This window comes from Sardina pilchardus, chromosome 20, assembly GCF_963854185.1.
Source record: "Sardina pilchardus chromosome 20, fSarPil1.1, whole genome shotgun sequence".
NCBI lineage: Eukaryota > Metazoa > Chordata > Actinopteri > Clupeiformes > Clupeidae > Sardina > Sardina pilchardus.
Window position 1 is genome coordinate 14,173,290 of NC_085013.1, and position 23,593 is coordinate 14,196,882.

The 23,593-nt window shown below is 46.6% G+C and overlaps 1 protein-coding gene across 1 annotated transcript in view; it reads left to right on the forward strand.

Annotated features, from left to right (window-relative positions):
- dlgap2a (discs, large (Drosophila) homolog-associated protein 2a) overlaps positions 1 to 23,593 on the forward strand; it is a 158,979-nt gene that overhangs the window by 106,757 nt on the left and 28,629 nt on the right. The window contains exons 10-12 of the mRNA XM_062523513.1: positions 8,020 to 8,228; positions 18,219 to 18,369; positions 19,979 to 20,198. Of these exons, the coding sequence (XP_062379497.1) occupies positions 8,020 to 8,228; positions 18,219 to 18,369; positions 19,979 to 20,198 (580 nt within the window). The remainder of the gene's footprint in view (positions 1 to 8,019; positions 8,229 to 18,218; positions 18,370 to 19,978; positions 20,199 to 23,593) is intronic.

Sequence of the window (23,593 nt, forward strand, 5' to 3'; positions counted from 1 at the left end):
ACATATCTGTCCCCACTTTTTGCAAAGCAACTGAGCTTTTTACAATCTGAACCACTTGAGGTACAAGTCACCTTGCTGATGGCAAGTGGAGAGTACTTGAGACCGTGGCGAGTGAAAGCACCTGTGTCTCCCCCAGCCCCATCAGTGGAGCCGACATGAGTGGCTCTGAATGAGAGACCCACTGATTTATTTTCATCTTCACCCGATCATCCAGTCACAAAGGGATGGGTAGGGGAAAAAAACCCAGAAGCCTACAGTTAGCTGCCTTGGTTCAAATCAGAACGGCTGACAATTGCTGACAAGCGTTGGAGAAGGTGCCTGCGCCGTTGGCGTAGCGACTCCACAAATGAGTCTCCGATTATTGTTCCAGCTGAACCCCCGGCGCCTCCCGAGCCCCCTCTCCTGTGTGGGATGGGAGGCCTGATTCAGAGGCGACGCGCGGGGTGGCGGTGGCGGTGGCGGCGCAATAAAGTGTTAAATTAAGTGAGAAAGAGGCCGAGTGAGCCGGTGCCAACAGCCAGCCTCATCACCACCTGCCACCTCGTTTACACTCTCAAATCTGCTCCCCTCTGGGCACTGGCACCCACTCTCTCTCTCTCCCTCTCTCTCTCTCTCTCTCTCTCTCTCTCGCTCTCTCGCTCTCTCTTTCATTGTCCCTCCTCCTCTTACACACACTGTCTCCATCGACTTCCATGTCCACATGATTCACTCTCTCTCTTCCTCAAACACACACACATATACAGTAAATGACAGTGTGTTTGTGTCTGTGTGTGTGTGTGTGTGTGTATTTGTGTGTATGTGTGTGTGAGAGTATAGGTCACTTGTTGTCCCTTAGGTTGTAGCATGCTGATAAATACAGTATTGGGCGGCAAGATGCCCGGTCCCCTTCTGCATACAGTCTGCATTCACTACAATTTGAAATTTCCAAGTTGACTTTGTTGAATTTTCACTACCTGTTTGAGTGAATGGTTTACATTTTAGGAGGAAGTACATCTGTCTCAACATCACCTGATGACCACATATTTTCTCTTCTTTTAGTTGCTATGATTTTTTGTGTACTCCTATTTTGATTGCCAATTTGTGGTCACTTAGCCTGTACTTCAGAGAAAGGTCAGTCTCTCTCACTCACTGTCTCTCTCTTTCCCTCTCTTACTCTCTCTCTGTTTGTCTATTCTATCTGTCCTCTCTGGATCCCTTTGTACATTAAGGTGGTCCTCACCCCCTCTTCTTCCGCTCACTTTCATCTCTGTATCCCTTTGTCCATCTCCCTCTGTCATCTCTCTTTCATTTGCCTCCTGCTGCCTCAGCTCCACGGCTGTTGAGTCTCTGTGGGATCATTTTCCCATCAGCAAGGTGACATCTCTCTATTGCTCCCACTGGAATTCTGCTCCCCCAGCACACTGATCCTCTGTCACTAGTCCATCACTAGCTCATGTTGTATCGCCCGTGTGCTCCAATATTTACAGTTTTAATATGCTATGGAGAGGCTCCGAGGAAGTGTTTTGTGCACCTGTAAGGCATTTCGTTTATGGCTTGTGAATTATGTTTGTTTTTGTGCTGTTCTGTTCGTGTAGCCTATAACTAACTGTCAAAGTACAGGCAAAGGGTAAAAGAGGAAGAAAAATGTCTTTTATCAGATGGGGCTTTGATAACAGAATAGATGTAGAATCATAGCATCATCAGAATGGGACAAAGCCTCACAAGAGCACTGTAATTAACCGTTAAAACTCATAGTAATCTGACCAGTTTGGTGCCAGTATGTGCAGCAGGTCTTCTGGAACAGCAGAAGAAATGGACGTGAGGTCCAAGCCCTCTTTTAGCTCACTACCACCAACAGCGTGTTTTACAATAGCATCTTTTTCGCCAAGCTAATTCTGTTTGCCACGTTAACACAGCCTTTTCTTTCCTGAGAAGAGTTCAAAGAGAGGGTTAGACTTTGATAGGTCTGCTGATAGGGCATTTGCAGCGGGATTTAATAAGCCAATTAATTACCATATTGACTTGCCAAAGGTGACCGGTTCAGGAGGAATAAAAAAGAAGGGAGGAAGAGACACCTTGTGATGAAAGACAAGTCAAGCAGCAGCTCAGGCAGTGAGCATACGGCATTTCCCAGGGTGAGGCTTGACAATGACTCAATAAAGCACAGCTTCTTGTTGTCGTGGATACAGGGAGCTGCGTTCTTGGTCCTCTTGAGCCATGTGAGTGTGTGTGTGTGTGTGTGTGTATGTCTTTTTGTGTGTGTGCTTGTGCCTATACATGTGTGTGTGTGTGTCTGTGTGTGTGTGTGTCTCTGTGTGTGTGTGTGCAGGCACGCGTGATGCATGACAACATGGTCTTTCACAGCTTCATGGACCTCACTGCGGAGACCATGCTCCGTATAAGTAGACATGAGAGAGAGAGAGAAGAGAGAGAAGAGAGAGAGAGAGAGAAGAGAAGAGAAGAGAGAGAGAGAGGGAGAGTGAGGGAGGGCGATGGCGCTAGGGAGAGAGGCAGAGTGACAGTGACAGTTTTGCCCAAGCATTAGAGCCTCCACACACATCAAAAGCCTGAGGAAGCCTCGAGGAGCTCCTGATGTGTCTTGGCGTGAGGGGAGCCGGTCAGAGCCAGTGAGCCTCATCCAATCCGAGGGCAACATTGTGAGGGGTGAGGGGATGGAGGGGTGGGTATAAACCCCCTCTCTACCCCCCCCCCCCCCCCCCCCCAACTCAACCCCCCCACCAGCATGTGAGGAGTCTGTGACATCCTTATGTAAGCACTGAGCCGCTGACTTCTGCCTCGGACACAGGAGCCAGCGCCGCTTGTCATCGGCCCTTATTCATGTTGTCATCGCAAGATGGCCTCAACCCCCACCGACACCCCCCACACACAACCACTCACAAAAACCCCCAGCCTGAATGCTGTTGAGCATTCTGCACTCCTCTTCTCAAATGCACAGTTATCTTCAAGTGCTTAACTAAGGGCTTGGGATTTGGAGGCCTGACCGTTTATCACTTGTGTACTATGCTGGGACAGTTGAAAGCGGAGGATTCATTTTTAAGTCACCCATCTTTCAGCTGATTTCAGAGTGGACAGACTGATGTTTCAAACGGTGGTTGAAAGATGGATGTCTTCAGAATGGAATGTGTTTTTCCCCCAAAGTGGACGAGGGAGGACAAGATGCAACCCCCCCCCCTCCCTACTGCCTTCCAATCTCCCCACTTTATCAGTCATTTCAAATTAAACAAATCTCACCACAGCTTGTGCCTGTCCTCTGGCATTTTTCCTTAATTAAACATCTAAAAATATCAAAGTCCTCGAAGACTTAATTAACCCAAAGACTTCAGTGTTTACACAGCACATGTTTGTCGTCTGTGTGTGTATGTGTGTGTGTGTGTGTGGAGGGGAGCTCTCATGCAAGTGTGTGCTCTGCTTGTGAGTGGGTGTGTGTGTGTGTGTTCATGATGAAGTATGCTGTACACGCGCAGAGTGGAGGTACTTACACCTGCAACACTTCATGTTGACATTACAGTTTCATGCAGAAAGCGTACAAACCTGTGGGAAAGAGGTAAACTACATCACCTACTTATCTGCATCCAACTCAGGCCAGTCATATATAGGTCATGTGTTTTTTTGGTTGACCTACTGTATTATTAGAACTGCTGAATAAGAAGTTGTGTGTAAACTGGGGTCATTTGGCGAACAGTTATTCAAGCTGCTAGACATTAATGTGCTGAAATTATAACAGCATGATTGCCTTTGGCTACCACTAAATGAGAATGATGACAAGAAGGCAATAAGTGTTCACTGCTGTCGAAATTCGTCTCATGAATACCTGGGTGTTTTCTCTCGTTGGCCGAGGAGAATTTCCACTTTATGCGTAAGCAGCTGTATGTTGGGATTTTTATGGGCCTTTGAAGGTCAAGTTGTTATTTTTTGGTGACTGGAGTTGGTTGCTAATTCCACGTTTGACTCCACTTAACCGTTCTGCTAAATGAGATTTTTCTAATGCCGTTTTTTAAATAGCAACAGAGTTCTGTGTTGTCACGCTCCTTGTGGTGCATAAAAACAATGAGAGCTCCGTGACCTTTCTCTCTCCTCCGCCTTCCACCCTGTTGACCCATGTCGGGGGCAATAAATGGTTGCCAGGCAGCTGCCAAAGCCTGTCATCAGCTTTATAATAACCATCATTAGTGGAGCCAACAGCTCACTCGTTGGTACTGTACCGCATCACCGCCCGTCCTCTCCGAAGATGACACAATTTGTGACGGAGATGACACACACCGTTCTCTCCGGGAGCTGTGATCAACTCCATTAGTAACCATGCCAGAATGTCCTGTGTTGATGACGCAGGTCTGGAATGAGAAAAGATTCAATGTTACAGTAAGTGATCTGAGAACGGAGATGAATGCACATGTCTTGGATGCCATCAAAGAGACCGGCGTATTGGCTGATCATGCATGGCGCTGTTGCTAATGAAAAGCACATGTCCATTACCATGATGGGCTGGGTTATACAGGCATGTGACACATACAGTAGTGCTGGGGAGAAGGCTGAGACGGGCCCAACCAATTTCTGCTAAATGAGAGGGGAGTCACCGAGAGATTGTCATGCATTTACTGTGTATGTCACGTTTATATGTGTTGAAATAATCATATAACCACACACACAGTAGACACAGACACACTCCCCTGCTGAAAAAACCAGCAAGAAACCAGCTTAGGCTGGTAGCTGGTTTTAGCTGGTTTTAGCTGGTCTTTGCCCAAAACACAGTTATTATTGCTGGTCTTTGCTGGTGTAGCTGGTTAGGCCACCAGCTAGACATGCTGGCGTGACCATCTGAGGAAGCTGGTCGTGCTGGTGTGACCAGCCTGTCGTTTGGGATACAGCTGGTTTAAGATGGTCATGCTGGTGACCAGCCTGTCCAGCTTGACAAAGATGGTCAAGCTGGTTTTCTAGAATAACCAACATAAGCTGGCGTGGCCAGTAAAAACCAGCAATGTAGACCAGCAACACCAACTAAAATGACCAGCTTAAGGTGGTACGACAATCAAAACCAGCTGAATTTCCATCATAAACTGGGTAAACCAGCTGAAGGTGTGTTTTCGCGAGAGTTTTGCTGGTCTAGCTGGTTAACCATCAAAGGGTGGTCAAATAAGCTGGTTAACAAGCTGGTCAACCAGCAAACCACCTTTAGCTGGTCAGGCGGGTTTTTTCAGCAGGGTCTTCTCTCTCTCTCTCTCTCTCTCTCTCTCTCTCTCTCTCTCTCTCTCTCTCTCTCTCTTATACATACCTATGGGACGCACACACACACACATACCCACAGTGTCTCGCCCTAGTACTACCCTGCTGAAAAAACCCGCCTGACCAGCTAAAGGTGGTTTGCTGGTTGACCAGCTTGTTAACCAGCTTATTTGACCACCCTTTGATGGTTAACCAGCTAGACCAGCAAAACTCTCGCGAAAACACACCTTCAGCTGGTTTACCCAGTTTATGATGGAAATTCAGCTGGTTTTGATTGTCGTACCACCTTAAAGGAATAGTTCGGAATTTTGGACATAGGACCTCATTTCCAACTTTACCGAGGTGATATAGGTCGGTGGAGACCGTTTTTATCGCGTTTAGCCCCTTCCTTCAGTTGCAGCGTCCCCCTTTGCTAACGCTGGTTTTGAGCTAACACATTGCTACGGTAACATCAGTCTGACATCAACAACAGTCTTACTCACTCCACCGCACACCCGAGACAAGTCAATTAAATCGTCGGACTATCGATATACATGTCCGTGTTGATAGAATAATTTTAGAAATGAAACTAACCTTGCAACTCAATGATTTATTACATTTTGAGGGACTAGTTTCTCAATATCAATCCGCCACTGCCATACAGGGAATAAAGTAGGCTATTGCAATACGATGCAAGGTTCGTTTTATTTCTAACATGGTTCTATCAACACTAGGCATGTGCACCGATAGTCTGACGTTAAAATGTATTTGTTTCGGGTGTTCTGTGGAGTGTTTTCAGTGGCAGGCTGGATGTTACCGTTGACTTGCGTTATCTTGGCACCAGATTAGCACGAGATGAACGCTGCAACTCATAGGAAGGGCAGAAATTCACCGAAAATGTTCTTCACCGACCTATATCACCCAGACTGAGTTGGAAATGAGGTCCTATGTCCAAAATTCCGAACTATTGCTTTAAGCTGGTCATTTTAGTTGGTGTTGCTGGTCTACATTGCTGGTTTTTACTGGCCACGCCAGCTTATGTTGGTTATTCTAGAAAACCAGCTTGACCATCTTTGTCAAGCTGGACAGGCTGGTCACCAGCATGACCATCTTAAACCAGCTGTATCCCAAACGACAGGCTGGTCACACCAGCACGACCAGCTTCCTCAGATGGTCACGCCAGCATGTCTAGCTGGTGGCCTAACCAGCTACACCAGCAAAGACCAGCAATAATAACTGTGTTTTGGGCAAAGACCAGCTAAAACCAGCTAAAACCAGCTACCAGCCTAAGCTGGTTTCTTGCTGGTTTTTTCAGCAGGGTAGTGTTTAGTGTGCCTGAGGGCAAATTGGAACCCTAGGGTCTGGCATGTTATGTGGGTTGGCATTTCAGCTACAGTCTGGTGCTTCTGTGTGTGTGTGTATGTGTGTGTGTGTGTGTGTGTCTGTGTGTGTGTGTGTGTCTCTGTGTGTGTGTGTGTGTGTGCGTGTGTGTGTGTGTGTGTGTGTGTTTGTGTCTGTGCTCTAAAAGCTCGCTCCGAGACCGACCCAGTCCCTGCTGTAGCCACCGTAATTGAATTCTGTTGTTCGCGTCAAGTGAAGATGTGCTTGTGCCATGCCAAAAACTGGCGCGTCGCTTTGTACGGGAGTCAGTCAGCGAGCGGCGCGACGCCCAAGTGGGACCCGATGCTCTCTGTCCTCTGAGCGCTGAGACAATTTACCTCCCCGTGACCCGGGAGGGTGTCGCTCCCGCACACACCAATTTGCCAGCAGAGAGGTCGCCGACGGTCCATTTTCACGTGTCACATTTTTGTCTGTGGTGGTGTGACAGTGTGACACTTCAATCTAAACCCCTTAAGTGTTTTTCCATAAGCTTTTTCATAAAGGTGAAGGGTCCTGCATGGAGCATCTCTCCACATACAAAACTTCCTGAGGGGTAGCGCTGGCTCTCTCAGAGAGCCTCATCCAATCTGTGGGGTTACCACAGAAAAGTTTTCGAAGTATACTCTTAGGCAGAACCTTTGATATGAGGAGGATTTACAGAAGCCTTACCATGAGAAAAAAAAGTCATGTGCTGAATTCTAGATTGGTAGGTGAATGATCAATGGCACGCTCATGCGCGCTTCAAAGACAGCTCGACATCAGGCGAGTGGTAACTGAGGAGCTACTGTTCTTTCATCCCACACAGAGGCATGTCTTTCTCGTGGCGTGTGAACGGAACACTCTGTGTGGCACCACCCACTGAATGGCGCCGCTCATCTGAGTTCTATACGGCACCATGTGGAACCGTGTGGGACACTCTAACTCCAATGGGCCTTCTGAGAATGAAAGTGAAGTGGAGCAGTTTTGCGTGGTGGTCAGACTGAGAGGAGAGTGAGTGGTAATAAAATGCAAGTGGTTTTTATGAGTGACCATGTCGTTACTGGTGATGTTTGAAGGCATAAAATGACTTCGTTAAAGTCGTATGAGCATTCGCTGTCAGCTAGTTTCAGCCTCACAGCAGATGCGTATCATTGAGCCAAGTCGTCGACTCCACATGAAGAGAAGTACAAAGTGCATGTTACCTCTTAGAATTATTACTGACATAGATGGTAGTTCTATTCTAAAAAGATGTTTCTGTGACAAGGATGTAGATCAGCAAAATATCAAGAAATCTTACAGCAAATGTAAAAAAACATTTTTAAAAAGAGTGTATTTGGGTGCTTAAGTGTGTATTTTCTTTTCAGGATATGAGTGACAGTGGTAGTTCAATTTAGAACATCGTTAGAACATCTCCTCCTGTTGCTGTGACTGAGATGATGTGTGTGTTCCCCGTCGCCACAGGTGCCTCAGGACGAGTGGAGCGGTTACCCCGGCGGCAAGGACGACGAGATCCCGTGCCGGCGGATGCGCAGCAGCAGCTACGTGAAGGCCATGGGCGACGAGGAGAGCGGCGAGTCGGACTCCAGCCCCAAGGACTCGCCGCAGAAGAGCGCCCGCTCCGACGCCCTGGTCAAGTCCGTCCTGCAGAGGCAGCTCTCGGACTCCCAGAGGTACGTCCAGTCTGGTCCGCCGCTAGCCCGTCACCACTCGTTGGCCTTTTTCCCCATTCTTGACCACTCTGCTCATCGTGTGAACGTGTCTCCTGTCCCCCGGTGGTGTGGTTTGGTGGGGGAGTGATGACCACAACTTACACATTAGTGTATTATGCACCAGTCATGCTGAAGCCATGCATAATGTCCTCCCAATGCACGACTCCACCCCAGGAAATGCAAGACAGCAGCAGGGCAGGGGTATTTGGGGGGTCGCTGCCTGATCCACTCTGAATGCTGGTCAGAAACACCATCTTTTATGACTAGCGTTTGGGATATTTCTCTAGTGGGAAAAGCCGTCTTACCACAGGCAGCTGGCATGGCTGGACACAAGCGCTGATGCTAAAGCGTTCCCTTCTGAAGCTTGTGTGTCTACAAGTCCTCCAGTTTCTCCACATCACCTCTCAGGGAGCCTTCAACACATTTAGCTTTTAAAATACACTTTCTTCACGACATCCTCTATCCTTACACTAATTTTAACAGGATCATGTACCCATATAAACCAACAAATACGTTCCTTCTATAAGCGAGAGCTGTTCCAGTATAGACAGGCTGTTCGGAGAGAGCCAGACAGTTATCTAAGGGTGCAAAGGTGAGAGCGATGCGCTGGGGAGTGAAAAATTGGGAGGGGGGAGAAATTGGACAGCCTCAGCCTGAGGTCTAGTCGAAATGAGGGAGATGTTTTTACAGCGGAAGGCATTCGGTTTCTGGCGCTGGGAAAAACCTGTGTGCCCGTTGAAAGATTACTGATGGCATAGAGATGGCCTGCTGAGAAACTCTCACTGGGGCACAGGAGTGAAACAAAACGTATCACATAAAAAAAAGTGTTTGCATGATCTCTGTAGATGTGATCTCTCGTTCCCAAACACTGTTTCATGTGCCCTCTAACAATGTCAAGGAAGATTCTGACATATCTGGAGCATATAACATATTCATACTGGAATCGGAAAAGATTCCGGAAGCTCCCTGTAAACTCAATTGTATTTCCCCCCTCCAGTGGAAATGTATATACTTACCTTTGGATAATGGTATAATGTTATGAGATTATAAATCCATTAGTGGCGTAATATGGTTGAGACATGTCATACAGCTCTGTGAGTGCATTTGGTTTGCCACAGACCTCCCATTTCCTGCTTATATATTCTCAATGCAGCGTTCGCATTATGCAGGTCTGCCTACACTGTAGGGAACATTAATTATGATAGGAAGGTCAGACAGGACTTTCTCTGCCACATGTATTTATTGATGGAAAGCAGATTATTTATTCACTGAAATCCAACGTCTAAATCAGGCGTCGATGGAGTAGTAGTATCATCGTCTTTGGGATCATAAGTGTCTTGAGAGAGCAACAACTGGGACGTCATGCCGGCGGAATAGCAAACAGCTCCATTACCCCTGCGACGGTAATAGCGTGACATCAGGACAAACGCACGAGGCGAAGATTAAAATGAATTAGGCCTACTCCGGCGATAGAAAGAAATTCAATCACACGACAATGATAATGAAAGCACGACGACAACGCCTGTGTTGTTTTTTTCCCGACAACCCCCCCCCCCCCCCAACTCGCCCCAATGCTCATTATCACAACACTGTTTATCTAAGGTTGAACATGGCCGCTCCGTTCTCCTCCCATTGAGAGGCCAGTGACCAGTCTCCTATAAATGTCAGTGTAAGGGACATGTTTTGTATCCTGGCCCTTCAGACGTCTTTTTATGACTGAATCCTTGGTTATTAAACAAGTTATTTGGACAAAAGTTGATGAATGAATGGGTGCCAGACAGGAAATGAAAGGGGCCTAATATCTGTATCCTGTGACCTTTTGCACTTAGGTATTCAAAGAGTGGTCCTATAATTGCTTTTGTGTGGGCAGAGGTGTCTACTATCTTTACTTTGTGATCCACTCTTTCTCTTCCTGACCTCATGTCCCCTACATTAGCGATTGTCATTTCCATTTCATAGCCCCTGTTGCCGGGCAACAGTAGACACTAGCTCCAACTCTAATATTGTTGTCATGTTCCTTTGAAAAATGCAGAACTTCTGTCTGTGCCAGCTATTTTTTTTTTAAGACTCCATATCTACAAAAAAACATTTACTCTGCACCAGCTCTAGTCATCAGGGATTTGCTCTATTTGATGTTTAATTAAAAGATATTCGGCCCACGTCTTTCACCTTCTTCCTAATTGCCGCTGTGTGTCTGTTCCTTTCCAAAGTGATACTTCTCACATGAATCTTCACGCTATTTTTTTTGACAAAATTTTGTTATGTGTGGGTTTAATGAAGCACTTTCAAGTTACATGGCTGAATTTGTCTGAGTCAAACGATCTCATCATCAAATGTTATCAGTCGTATCCCTTATCACTGACATCACAGGGGTCGTCTGAACTGAAGAAACAGTGTTACAGTCTTCTGTTTCTGACACACCATTAAGTATGCTGTGTCAGCCATGCAATAGATTGCAGATGCACTTTGATTTCATTATCAATAGTTGCTTAACTGCTAAAACTGCAGACTCTTAAAACTCCATTTTCATTTGGAACAGCTCTGGCTCGGCCATGTCAAATCCATTCAGCGTGTGGGGATTGAGCTGCGGTCTCCCCGCGCAGGAAGCACTCCCATAGTTTTACCTCAGGCTTTTTATTACACTGTGACTCTGCATATTCAGGTAGACAGTGAAGTGTAATATTAATAGTATTAGTCAAGCCTACCTAGCCCTACGTTTTATGAGGCAGATAATATTATCTTTAATTAAAGTTTCATCCTCACAATCTGCTTGTCCCTCCTTATAGGTCTAACAGTACTGGGATATTAAAATAGTGAGATGGGAGGGAGGAAAGTCAAATCCTGTGTGCCACCATTTCTGAGCCAATGTTTTGGTGTCCTACCTCACTCCAGATGGCACCATGAACCATTTTATTTCCGTAAGTACTAACAGACCTTCAATAGCTTACCTTACGGAGGAGGTGGTATGAGCCACACAACTAGTCCTCCATCGTGCTGTGCCCCAGTTCACCTGCTCCGATGCTGGCGGAGCCTGAGCTGCTGCCTGGATGCTGCCCTGCTGGCCGGGCTGTGTGTGGCTGAGTCGGGGCTCCCGCTGGTTCTGCTGCGGGGAGAGAGCCAGGCTCGTTAGGAGTCACTGGGTTCACCAGTGGGCCCGGCCCAGACGGGCGGCGTAAGGGCCAGTGCAGAGTCTGCAGACGCAGGGCCAGCGCTCAGAGGGCCACAGAGCCAGCCTGCAGCCTGCTCACACTGCTGTCGAGATTGACCCTCTCTGACATCCAGCATTTCAAGCAATGAAATGACTTGTTTTTGCATCAAGAATTCTTTTTTTTTCATTATTTCTTTTTAATAACGGTGCTGTTTTGTAGAGGTGTGAAAACAGCTGTTTTTATGTGTTCGCCAAGCTCTGTACATTTCATTTATGCACGGCGACATTTCTGGGGGCGCTCAACTTATGCTTGTGTCGTACAGGGAAGTGAAAAAAAAAACGATGAGTAAAAAAAAGCCTTGGAGCAAGTAGGAGGCTGATTTAAATGCTCTCCTCTGATTTGATTAGCTCACATTTCGGAGCTAATATTGAAGGCGGAATCTCAGCAGAGCAGACGGAGAAGACTGAGAGCAAGTCTGGAGACTGTAGAGAGTGTTGGAATTAAATCTCTGGATATGAGAGCGTGGCTGCAAAATGATAATTGGCTCAAATCACACAGGACACATCCTGCGCCACAGGACACCGGCGGCAATATTATGATGCTACCTGCTGTTCGTTTACCTATAGTTTACATGGAGAAGCTTATTCCACCTGATGGCATTGTTAGGAGGAATTGATGTGGCTGCAAATAGGTATGACTGTGAACGAATTGGGAGGATTTCATTAATTGCTTCATAGGAAAATCGAGGGATTTTGTCATTTTCTGGCGTCTGCGATCCGATCAAAACTAATTTAGTCTCCCCTCGCTGAACTCACAGTGTTTCATCACGCTAGGAAAACATTAATCTTCCTGAATAATTTGGATCATCGCTGCCGCGTGAATAAATATTTTGCTGTTGATGCAGAATTTCTAATAGTTCTACATTCAGTGGGTGTTTCAACAACGGAATTGGAGGACAGCCTTAGAATGCTGTGCTGAAAATAAACACATCTGGCCATCTGAATGGGCTGACACTCTGTGGACATCTGTTGGGCATCTGCCGGCTGGTTGCTGTATGATGTCAAGACAGCAGGCAGATTGGACTTCTGTCACCCACAGCTGACTTTCTCCACATACTTTAGTGGACTTGCTCTCAGAAATGAATATATCTCTGTTGAGGACAGTGTAGCTATTGATCTTTGAAAGAAATGGCCTCACAGCATGGACGCCAAGCAAGAGATGTCTTTACTGAAGGACTGGATATTGACCAGTATGGATTCTTGCGCTCTTACCCTCGGCCTTGGGTCCGGGCTCATTGACGGGATCCCAAACGAAGCGCTTCGATATTCCTGCTCCTCTGCGATCCTTTTGTGCCGCAGAGGAAGGATTCCCACCGTGGCGCCGCTCACGCCCTCCGATTCTCTCCTCGCTGGGTTTCCCACAGACGCGGCCCTGAGTCGCTCATAACTGCATAATCGATGCTCTCGGCTTAGTCATGCTGTTGATCACGCAGTAGATATAACGCTGCTCCTCCAACACTGTGGGAGAGTAAGTGCTCTGCCATTACGCATCGAGTCAATGTACACAGCGGATTCCTGACGAGTGTCCGTTTGATATTATATTGTTCCGGGTCAGCAGGAGAGGTGGACAGCGAAAAAAAGGGGGAGTTTAAACAAAAAAAAGAAAAGAAATTCCCTGGAGAGAAAGTGGCCCTGCTCGACATTTCGCTCACGCACGTATGAGGCCACATCAATGGAGACATGTCGACAGCAATAAGTCGACGTGTTCATCCACCGTGAAGTCGAGGCCCGGCCTCCATATTACACATCACAGCTGACTGACGCCTGACATTGAGCCTGGCACCGCGTCGCACAGCTCCGAGCTTGTTTAGGTTAGATTGGCCCGAAGCTTGAAAGATGACTAGTGTGTGTGTTGTCCGCCATCTGTTGCTTTCTTTCTTTTCACTCACTCCTGTTTTTTTTTTTTTTTTTTCTTTACACCTTCCCTCTCGATTTCAGAGCGCCCCGGGGGGAGAGCTCGACGAGTGTGAATTTGACAGCTCAGGTTTTGGGAGCTAATGGTGTTAAGGTGGAAATAACCTTCAGTGTGGGGCTGTCACCCGCCGCGCGGCTTGACAGGGTCGCTCACTGTTCGCACCAATAAAGAACACATCACATGCTGCCACGGACCCCTCCCCCCACGCCCCCCCGCTCGCTCACTCTACCCCCTAAACATCTCTCCTCAGAGACAAGATTGACATCAGTAATCGTTTCAATGAATAAGCGCGTTTGGTGTTCTCCGGAGGTGCCGCGGGTCCTGCGCGCGTGCCCTGTGCTCCGGGCTGATGAACGGCGTTAGGATTGGATTATCGGAGGCGATAAAGAGGACTTGCCAGATTTGTTTAATGGAGGTATTTACTAAGACTCGTCAGGAGGAGCACGTGGCTAAATAATCTAGCGGCATAATAAATTACTTATAATTGAATGGCAGTATGCTCTTTCAATCTCTCTCTCATCTCTCACACACACTCTCCCTCTCCCTTCTCCTATAATGATGGCTGTCTTTTTTTATAATAAATATGGCAGGGTCTCCAAAAAGCAATTTAATCAATCTAAGTTATTTTGGGCGGATTTAAAAATAGCTTGATTTGTAATCTGTGATTATTCGCACATGGAGCTGTCTTAATTAATCAAAATTAGCTTGCATGAAGCGCTCATTAATTGCTAATGTGACACAAGGCAATTATTCACTGTAATCACATGCTTTGTGTATGCTTGTTACTCAGATCCAAGGTCAAAAATACATTTGGGGGGCAGTGATGCATTGCTGTGAATACAGTACCCCAGAGGCCATGCAGTTTTTAGTTTTTGTGATTATTGCTCCATATGGAGGGGGACAGTTTTACAAAGCATGTGTGATCTTACACATCCTCTCTGCTCATCATGCTGTAACTGTTCAGACACTCAGAGAAAATGGTCGCCCTCCAAAAACGTTGCTTTTTGATTTTCACTTCATAGCAGCAGGGGTAACAAATGTTTCAGCCTGGCTGCCTTGGTCAGTGTGTACACTTGACTATTACTGAAATGGATCTAATCAGTTTTATTTGCAGGAGGATGTCCATTATTTCTCAAGAGGTCATCATAGCTCTTGGACATAGGCCATTTAGGAGGATTTTGTACACACAAAATACTCTACCTATTTTTGTCACTTTTTGTTACAAATGGATGGTCCTTTTGGCTCAAGTGGAAGAGTGATGTGCTCACAAAACCATGATACTGAGTTTCATTCCTCATGGATGGGAAAATATGTTTGTAAGTGTGTTTGGATGAAAACAAGCCTGGTAAACAAGAGCATGTAAACATGTCAGGGCCATGCTAGAACTGTGCCCGTCAGCGGCTCTCTGGCGTCGCGACTGGACTGTGTTCCTGGTCCTCCACCGTAGCCCCCAGTGCTGACCGCTGCAGCCCTGACATGCTGATGATGGCCCTGGGCGTAATAAGACTAAGTGACTTTGAAAGCCTTCCCGGGATCCTTGTTCGCTGGCTGTTTCCTGTCCTGCCCTTCTGCTGGACGGAGCAGAACTTCACAGTCCATTATCCCGTGGTGGTTTGACAAAACACATGCAGCACAAGTGCACTTCCCCTGCCTTTCGGCCACGTCGTCTGCGTCCTGACCATTTTTTTGTCTTCTCAGCGGTACGCATATCCATGTGACAGTACATGTGTTTCCATACCTCTTAGTTCAGAGTTCCTTCTTCCAGTGCATTAAGCTGTCAATTTGAAATACTTGCTGCAACAAACTCAAGTGACACCCATAGATGTTATCACCATGTAAAAATGCCAGACTCGACTTAGTCTCCTGGAGTTCTCATGTAATGTCCGTATGCGTTCACTTTCACATTCTCAGTGCAGCGGCCATTTCCGAGCTCCACTGCAGCCCCTTGCCTTTGTGATGGGGTGAATGTAACCTCGGACTGCTGTTCTTCTGGATGTCGGTCGGCACAATGACTTTTGTCTCTCTGTATAGCTCTGTCATGTGTCTGAAAAAAGCACATTCAGGGCCCTGTGAACATGAAAGGGGGAAATTAAGAAGTATCAGAGTCTTCCATCTCTATCTGGTGGAACATTGGGCAACAATAGGGGTACATTAGCAGTAGTAGGGGACACGGTAGGCAAATGAGCTGGTGCTGACTTGATAAAGGGCCTTGTGCTGGTGAAAGAACCCTCTACAGATTCATCAGAGAACAAAAGCTAGCACTAACAGAGCAGATTAAACACATTTTGCCAGAGATGAGGGCATTCATATCAGTCCAGGACAGGTCAGAGACTACATTTTTTTTACAAAAAAAAGTTAATATAAAGGATTTTCACATGAACAGATTGTATGTAATGTCCTGTTAGGTCTTTACATGTATATAATATATACGTGTAACTGTGTACAGTGTACAGAGTGTATATAATATACATGTTGAGGAAATAGTTTTTTAGTGAGCTGTCAGAAACTGCTTATATGTTATTTATTCACTGTACAGCGCTTTGCAAATGTATTTTCAAACATGCTATATTAATTAAGTTTATTATTATTATTATTATCAATATTAGTGGTGGTACTGGTATTAATATCCACAATCCCATGGAATATCTTGAGACCTCAAAATGTAAACCAGAAGTTATTCCTCACAATTCATATAAAAGATACAGTTTGTAGTTTTTGTCTTGTCATCAAAAATAAAAATGCTTCTTAACCTGTAATAGTGGTATTATTCTGAAGGCGTACCAAACGTTACTCAACATACCAATGTTTAGGTCATTTTTAATTCTAGTTTTTTCCCCTGGGCCTTCAGAAGTATATCATCTTTGTATGTTCTGAGGCATTTTTGAGAAGCAAAAAATTGAGACACCTGTTAGTGTCAAAAGCGATGTCTGCGTTATGACTGTTGAGTGTGTATTTGTGAGTGCCTCTGATCTTGGTTCTTGATGTTCACCATTCCCATACATCAGTCCACACCTACACCTCACTCTCCACATGTGGCAGTTGACATCACATTGTGAATCACCGTCGAAGATCAGCGATGTTTGCTGCTCCACAGCGTCCAAAAGCAAACATTTTTGTCCCCTCTCCCCAACGTCAAACATGTAAACATTCAGAAAAGAAAAACCTCACTCCGAAACCGGACATCTCTCACCGTCATCCCGTCAGCATTTTTGATTTTTCTTTGTGTGTCCAGTAACAACTCGTCTCTTCTCTCTGCCTACAGCTCGTATCGTTTGGATAAAATGAACAGCGACGTGTTAAACTACATCACCAATTTCGCTGCAGATCTAAGGTGAATACATACAGTGCAGCACACAGTGCCACCACCACTCCAACCCCCCTGCCCCACACACACACACACACACACACACACACACACACACACACACAGTAGTTGTCAGGGTTGAGATCCAGTTGGCAGAGACCCAGTGCTGACACGCTCAATACAGACGGCTCGCGCACCAAACCCTCGCGCCGGTCAATGAAAGGTCAAGAGGGGGCGAAGTCCGCTTCAGAATTCACATTCCAAGTGTTTCCCAAGAACCGAGGCACTCTTAAAATCAAAACACGGAGCAAAACAAGACCAGGGATGGGAGGGGGCACTGTCCCTCCTGGAAGGACACTCTTGCCAGAACGAATCCCAACTTTGAGTTGAAGGACATGGGGGAGAAAAGGGCCAACTGTATCTTTGCTGAAACAGATTTTCCTTTCTCTCCCTTCCTCTCTAGAGATTAAGGGTAACTGTACATACATATAGAAGTCAGCAGTAGAGCATACTTTGAGTAAAATGCTTACGGTACATACTGAGGAACCTTTGAAAGGCGTCCCAAAAAAAGAGACTCAGATGAGGTCCACCATCGGCCTATACTGCTGTGTGGGCACAAGTTCAACACTTTTAATGACACTGAATGTCGGCTCCTCCTGTCCGCCTTGCATTCGTGGAATTTAGAGTTTGACTTTTTTTTTTACACTCAAGTAATGTTAAAAAGACACTTCTGCTATCCCTACTAGATCCTTCATCTGTCACCACCCCCCCTTCAAATGAACTGCTTTATTGGTGCAAGATTCCCTTCAGCCTTCCACACATTGTGCTATCGCTTCTTTTTGCAGTTCTTTTTATGCTGCCTGCCGTTAACCTCTTGTACCGAGAGAGGAGGCTTGTCTTCCTGGAGTTTTCAGACATATCGAGCCACTTTACACCTCGGCGCCTCTGTAGAAGTGCTGGCTTGCTAACTAGCCCCTGATTTGCATTTCCCCTCATTTCCCTCCATCGATTGGTTGCTTCAGCACAAAGGCCAATCGAACTGCCATTTTGAGGACACCGCTCAGCACGTCAATGACTTTGTTACCAAAACCCCCTGTCTTTGTGTCTGACAGTGTCATAAGATGTCTCATTCTGGTATGCAGGTCCTGCTGAAACATGCAGTTCTATGGCAAATGGTCTCTCCCTGGTGGTTGTTGTTGTGGTTGTTGTTGTTGTTGTTGTTGTTTTGAGAATCATGTTTCTTCACTGGTGTGTGCATTTCTTTGGAGATGTCTGATGGGCTTTTATGCATCCTGGAGATTGATGTCAGGTAGAAATGTTTTTTACATCCACCATGCCTTTGAAACTGTGCTATAACTGGCAACTGGTTCTTTGTGTTCTTTATGTGTGTCTGTGTGTCTGTGTCTGTCTGACTGTCTGTGTCTTTTTGTTTGTGTCTTTCCCTTTCTTCCCGTTGTCCTCTCTCTCTCTCTCTCTCTCTCTCTCTCTCTCCCTCTCTCTGTTTTGTCCCCTTTCCCTCTCCAGTCAAAGCTACCATTTGCAAGCCACGAGAGACATCCATCCCAGCATCACCCTGGATCCCTCCGCCAACTATAACTCCCCCAAGTTCCGTTCCAGGAACCAGAGCTACATGCGAGCCGTCAGCACCCTCAGCCAGGCCAGCTGTGTCAGCCAGGTGGGTCCGCAAAGCTGCGGGGTGGGTGGGGGGAGTGTGGGGCCTGAGCCCCCCCGGTCATCCCTCACCGTCTGGGTCCTCTGAAGTGGCCCAAATCCTCCCCAGAGCCCAAGAGCCGCATCCGTTCTCTGCATCAGGACTGAGCGGAGATCTCTCCAAATCTGTCCTCCTCCTTCTCCTCCTCCGCTTACATTAATGAAGCATGAGGCGTGTTTGTTCAGCCCAAGCTTTTGCTGTTTGATTTTATTGTGAGGTGAGGTGTTTGCAAGGGGGTTTAATTTCCGCCCGCCCATCTAAGTGATTTGAAGTGTTCTCTTTGTACAGATGAATACAAACGTTGATGAATATTTAAACAATGTCTCGTTTCACGCTAACCATAGATCTGCTCAGGGGTCGAGGATTTTTGTTGCTGCAACTACATTATTATTGAAGTAGATTTACAGACAGGGTAATGAAGGCATAGGCATATTTTTGCATTTATTTTATCTTTATTATTTAATCTTTTATTTACATTTTCTTTCCATCTGACTCTGCTTCGCCAACCATGTTTTTATATATTGTAGTGCACACAACATAGCTGTTTTTTTCAAAATGTTCTTGGTGTTTCTTATTCTGTGAAAACTTTGAATGGTTTTGGCTAATGGTTTTGTAATCACTCGTTTTCACAGTTGACTGACCCACTGCAGTACTCCCCTTTTATTTAATTTAATGAAGGATTTGATTATCACAGACCTCAGTGTGAATAAAAGTTAGTACTGCGGTAAGAGACATTTCATTCTCATCCAAAAATATATGAGCATGGGATAACCATTGAAATAAGTTACTGAAGAAAGCATTTTAGACTCAGTTAAAGGATTTCAATTGGCTAAGGCTCTAATAGTCACAATGTATTTGAGACTTTCCCCTATTATGGACTAATGTTGGTCTTGATAGATGTTATATTACAGTTTTATTGTATTTGTTTATATTGCTGAGCAAAAAGCTCTGCTTCCAACGTTACCCTTATCTCGTTCATCTTTGTGTAAGAGCTGAATATCTATTTGAAAGGATTGTTGTATTGATCCAACACAAGTCTTAAAGATCACTTCAATTCCCTGCCACTCGTTGTGTCTGTGCCTGCCCATGCCAACTCTGAGGTCGTTACCAGATAATAACCTTTTCAGCAGAACAAGATGGCAATCTGTGATATTCTAGATTGCCAAATGGGAAATTCCAGATTCGAAGATACCCATTGATCAGATTCAACAGCTCTAAACTGATATCGCTCCATCAGAAGATGTATATCTCGGCATTTTTAGATGGCCCTATAATGTCTCAAGGCAAGAGCCAGGCCGGCGCTTTCTCAGCTATTAAAGAGTAGAATGAACCACTTCAAATGATGGCCGTCAGATTGTCTTCTATAGCAGAGTCATGCGAATTCATTCTCCCTACAGAGACACAGTGAAATACAAATCAGTTGCAATGAGTTTGGCAGAATAGTTTCAAGACAGCACCCTTGGTTTTTGCGATAACTCCCAAAACGTATAGAATAATTAAACTCTAAAATCAGAATTCAGTTTGCATTAGAGAGCTAACAACTATCCTCCTGCTTTTGTGCCCTCTCGTCTAGGTGAGCGAGACGGAGATCAACGGTCAGTTTGAGTCCGTGTGTGAGTCGGTCTTCAGCGAAGTGGAGTCCCAGGCCATGGAGGCGCTGGACCTGCCGGGCTGCTTCCGCACGCGGAGCCACAGCTACCTGCGGGCCATCCAGGCCGGCTACTCCCAGGACGATGAGTGCTTGCCCTCCATGACCTCCTCCACCGTCACGTCCACCATCCGGTCCACGACAGGTAAGCCCGGTCACTCCGCCTTCGCCCCGCTACGCCGACTCCCAAACAGCAGTCTTACCGTGATTTAGCTCCGTGCATGTGCATGAAGGGTTTGGGTGAGTATTTTGGAGTGTCTCCAGATCCATTTGCTTAAAAGAACTACTCGACATACACGTTTTGGCCCTAGATTAGGGGCTCTTTAATATAGCAGGTAGTGAGGGGCCTTTGCTCACTCCACTCAAACTTCACCAGTCCTTGTGGTCGTTTAAAATCAACAGCGATCAACAGTGCAGCATATGAAGCCTTTTGAAGGTCTCCTAATTCATGATAGAATGATGTTGAAACTCAAATATCAAATATTTATAGACCTTTGATCGAGCTTGAATAACCCATCTGCTAAGTATACTTGAAATGATGCTTCAGTTAGAGTGTTACTCTAGTGGCTATCAGTCACTTTTCTGCTGCAAAGTTATGTTAAGTTGGTGTTGGTGACTACCTAATTCACAAATTGCTGACCAGTTGGTCAGAGCTGTTTGCATCAACCTTGTCGTATCAACATCCGGCTCTCTCCACATCTTGGCTGCTTTGTGTGTGTGTGTGTTTGTGTGGGTGTGTGTGTGTGCGTTTGTGTGTGGGTGTGTGTGTGTTTGTGTGCGTATTTTGCATGACATGCATGCGAGTTGCTTTGAGAAGATAACAATGCTCTGCCTTTATTTTGTTCACCCTTTGGTATCCGTGTTCCTTAAGGACCTAGGCTATGAACCCTATTGAATTAGGCTCACCCACTTGTGGAACTGATACCTACACTCCACAGCTCAAGGGATTGTCATATTCTTTCTCCTCCGGTGTGTGTGTGTGTGTGTGTGTGTGTGTGTGTCTATACTGTATGTATGTGTGTGTATGTGTGTACATGTTTGTGTGTGTTTGTTTGTGTGAACATTTTTGTGAGTATGTGTGCACAGAGTGTGAGAGTGGATTGGATTTTGTGCCTCAGATGAGACAGGGAAAGGGGACAGTGGTCTGTGTTGTGATGGGGAGGGATGAGGTGTGTGTGTGTGTGTGTGTGTGTGTGTGTGTGTGTGTGTGTGTGTGTGTGTGTGTTTGTGAGTGTGTGTGTGTGTGTGTGTGTGTCTTGGGGGGGGAGGGGGGGAGACAGCTCCGTATTTGTCCTCCAGTCCAAACACCTTCCCAGCAGAGGGGAACCGCATGGTGGGGGTCATTCAGGGCATTGGCGAGTTATTTGGTCCCCCCACCCCACCCCACCCCACCCCACCCCACCCCAATACACACACTCTGCAGAATGAGACAGGCCTGTCTGAGCCCAGCCTCTCCCGCGGAGTCCACAATAATGCAGTCCGCTCGGCTCCACTTCCGTCCTGTGACTTTACAGACCAGTGGCTTAACGCTCTCGGACTGCACTCAGGAAAGTGTCCATGTAGGGGCTTTGGAGCGCTTGGGTGGGGACACACTCTGGAGAGCTTGGGCAGGTAGCTTGAACATTTGCTGTTCCAGTCGATTGATATTTTCACTGCCTTCTCAATGAAAAGAGTTCATGTTGTTTCTTTTAGGAGTGAGCTTTAACTGACGACTGAGTAGGGGATGTGAACCCTTGCAATGAGAATGTCAGAATTGAAAAGTGAGGTGATCCTAAACTATCCTCTGTCACATGGTTGACAACTGAAACTTTTGTATTTTAACATGCGATAAATTATTCAATTATGAATATATGGAATTGATCAATTTAACTGCTCTAGCAGTTCAGGACATCCAAGCAACTCACTTTTTCTAAGTTTCCATGGAGGCAATCAACCACTGAACAAGTAAAGGAGTATAAGCAAGATGGCAAACTGTTGGTTTTGACTTCAGGTGGACAGGTCGTACTGGACCTAGCATTTTCAATAGGGTTCATACCTGCTTTCCTTGGAGACCACAGGGTGCCAGAGGTTTTGAAGCTTTCATTTTTGCATTCGCTTCTCTCTGATGCACCAAAAGTACAGACCTCCATCATCACAGAGAATTGATTCAATCCCGTTTGGATTTGATTATACCACAGGTTTGTCTCCATTACTTTCACTGACGCTTATTGAGAAAATTGTGCAGGCAGACGTCTGCGTTGTGCCTTTAATGATGAGGGATGTCTATGCAAGCACATATTTCAGTGAGAAGGCAGTGTTGTCCCTTTTCTTAAAAAAAAAAAAAGACAAAAAGAAACTAAACAAGCTTATGTGAGTCAAAATGAGCAGTGAGACCAGCTCCGGGCTGTGATAAAATTTGAATAATATTTTGTTTTCCTCATTTGAAATAGGGATCTCTGTATGGCTAAATCACATTGTAGGTAACTGTAGCACACACAACGTGTGTGCCGTTAAACAAGGGAAAACAGGTTGTTATAGTAATGACCATGGTTGGATATATACAAAAGAGACCTCAGGTCTTGCTTTGACTCACATACGTTTGGCTCACGCGTAAATGCCGCCTGTGCGACTGCAAGCTCTCCAGCTGTCCCCACCTGTGGGTGCCTATACGCTCGTGTGTTTATATTTGTCTTCCAGAGGGCCATGATTTGCTGGAAGGCACTAGTTTGCTTAATGAGGACAATTTGCCAGACGACGAGGCAGAAATAGCCTACCTGCCCCGCGAGGACGCCGGCCGTCCCAGGAGGTCGGACAGGTTCCACAGCCAGAGGGCCGCCCGGGCGGCTGCCTCCACGGCCAGCACGTTGCCCTCCGCCGCGTCCTCGGCCGGCGCCGGCCTCGGCATGGGCATCGGGCTCGCCGCCATCCCGCCGGCCGTGCAGGCCACCGTCCAGGAGACGGCCGACCTGGCCCTGGCCCTGAGCCAGCAGTGGCGGGAGGACGTGTCGGCCATGCGGCAGGAGCTGGCCGAGCTGCGGCGGGACATCTGCACCGAGCTGCGCGCCTTCAACAGCCACTTCTCCACCTTCACGCAGCGCTACAACACCTGGTCCCCCAACGTCCCGCAGGCCCCCGCCTCCGCCGGCGCCGGCTCCACCACCGCGGGCCACGTGTCCGTCAGCACCCAGGCCAACAGCAAGGGCCTGGTCAGGCAGAACACGGCGGACGCGGCCGTCAACTGCCCCTCGCCGGTGGACTTGAGCGTCATGAAGTCTCCGACTCCAGAGCCTCTCAAAGCCAACATTCTACAGCTGCCCAGGTCAGGCTATGGAAGCCACACGGTAGCAGACGTGTCCGTTCCTGAAAGTGCCCTTTCAAGTCCAGAGTCAATCGACCTAATGGCAGAGTGTGTGGACTTTACGTTAGAATCGCGGAATTACACGGAATCTTCAGCAATGCGAAATGTTGTAGACCCACCGTTCCCTATCGAATCTGACGTTGCCCTCCTCAGCCCCCTATCTAGAGAATTATGGTATCCAGAGGGCTTGGGCTCTTCTCCAG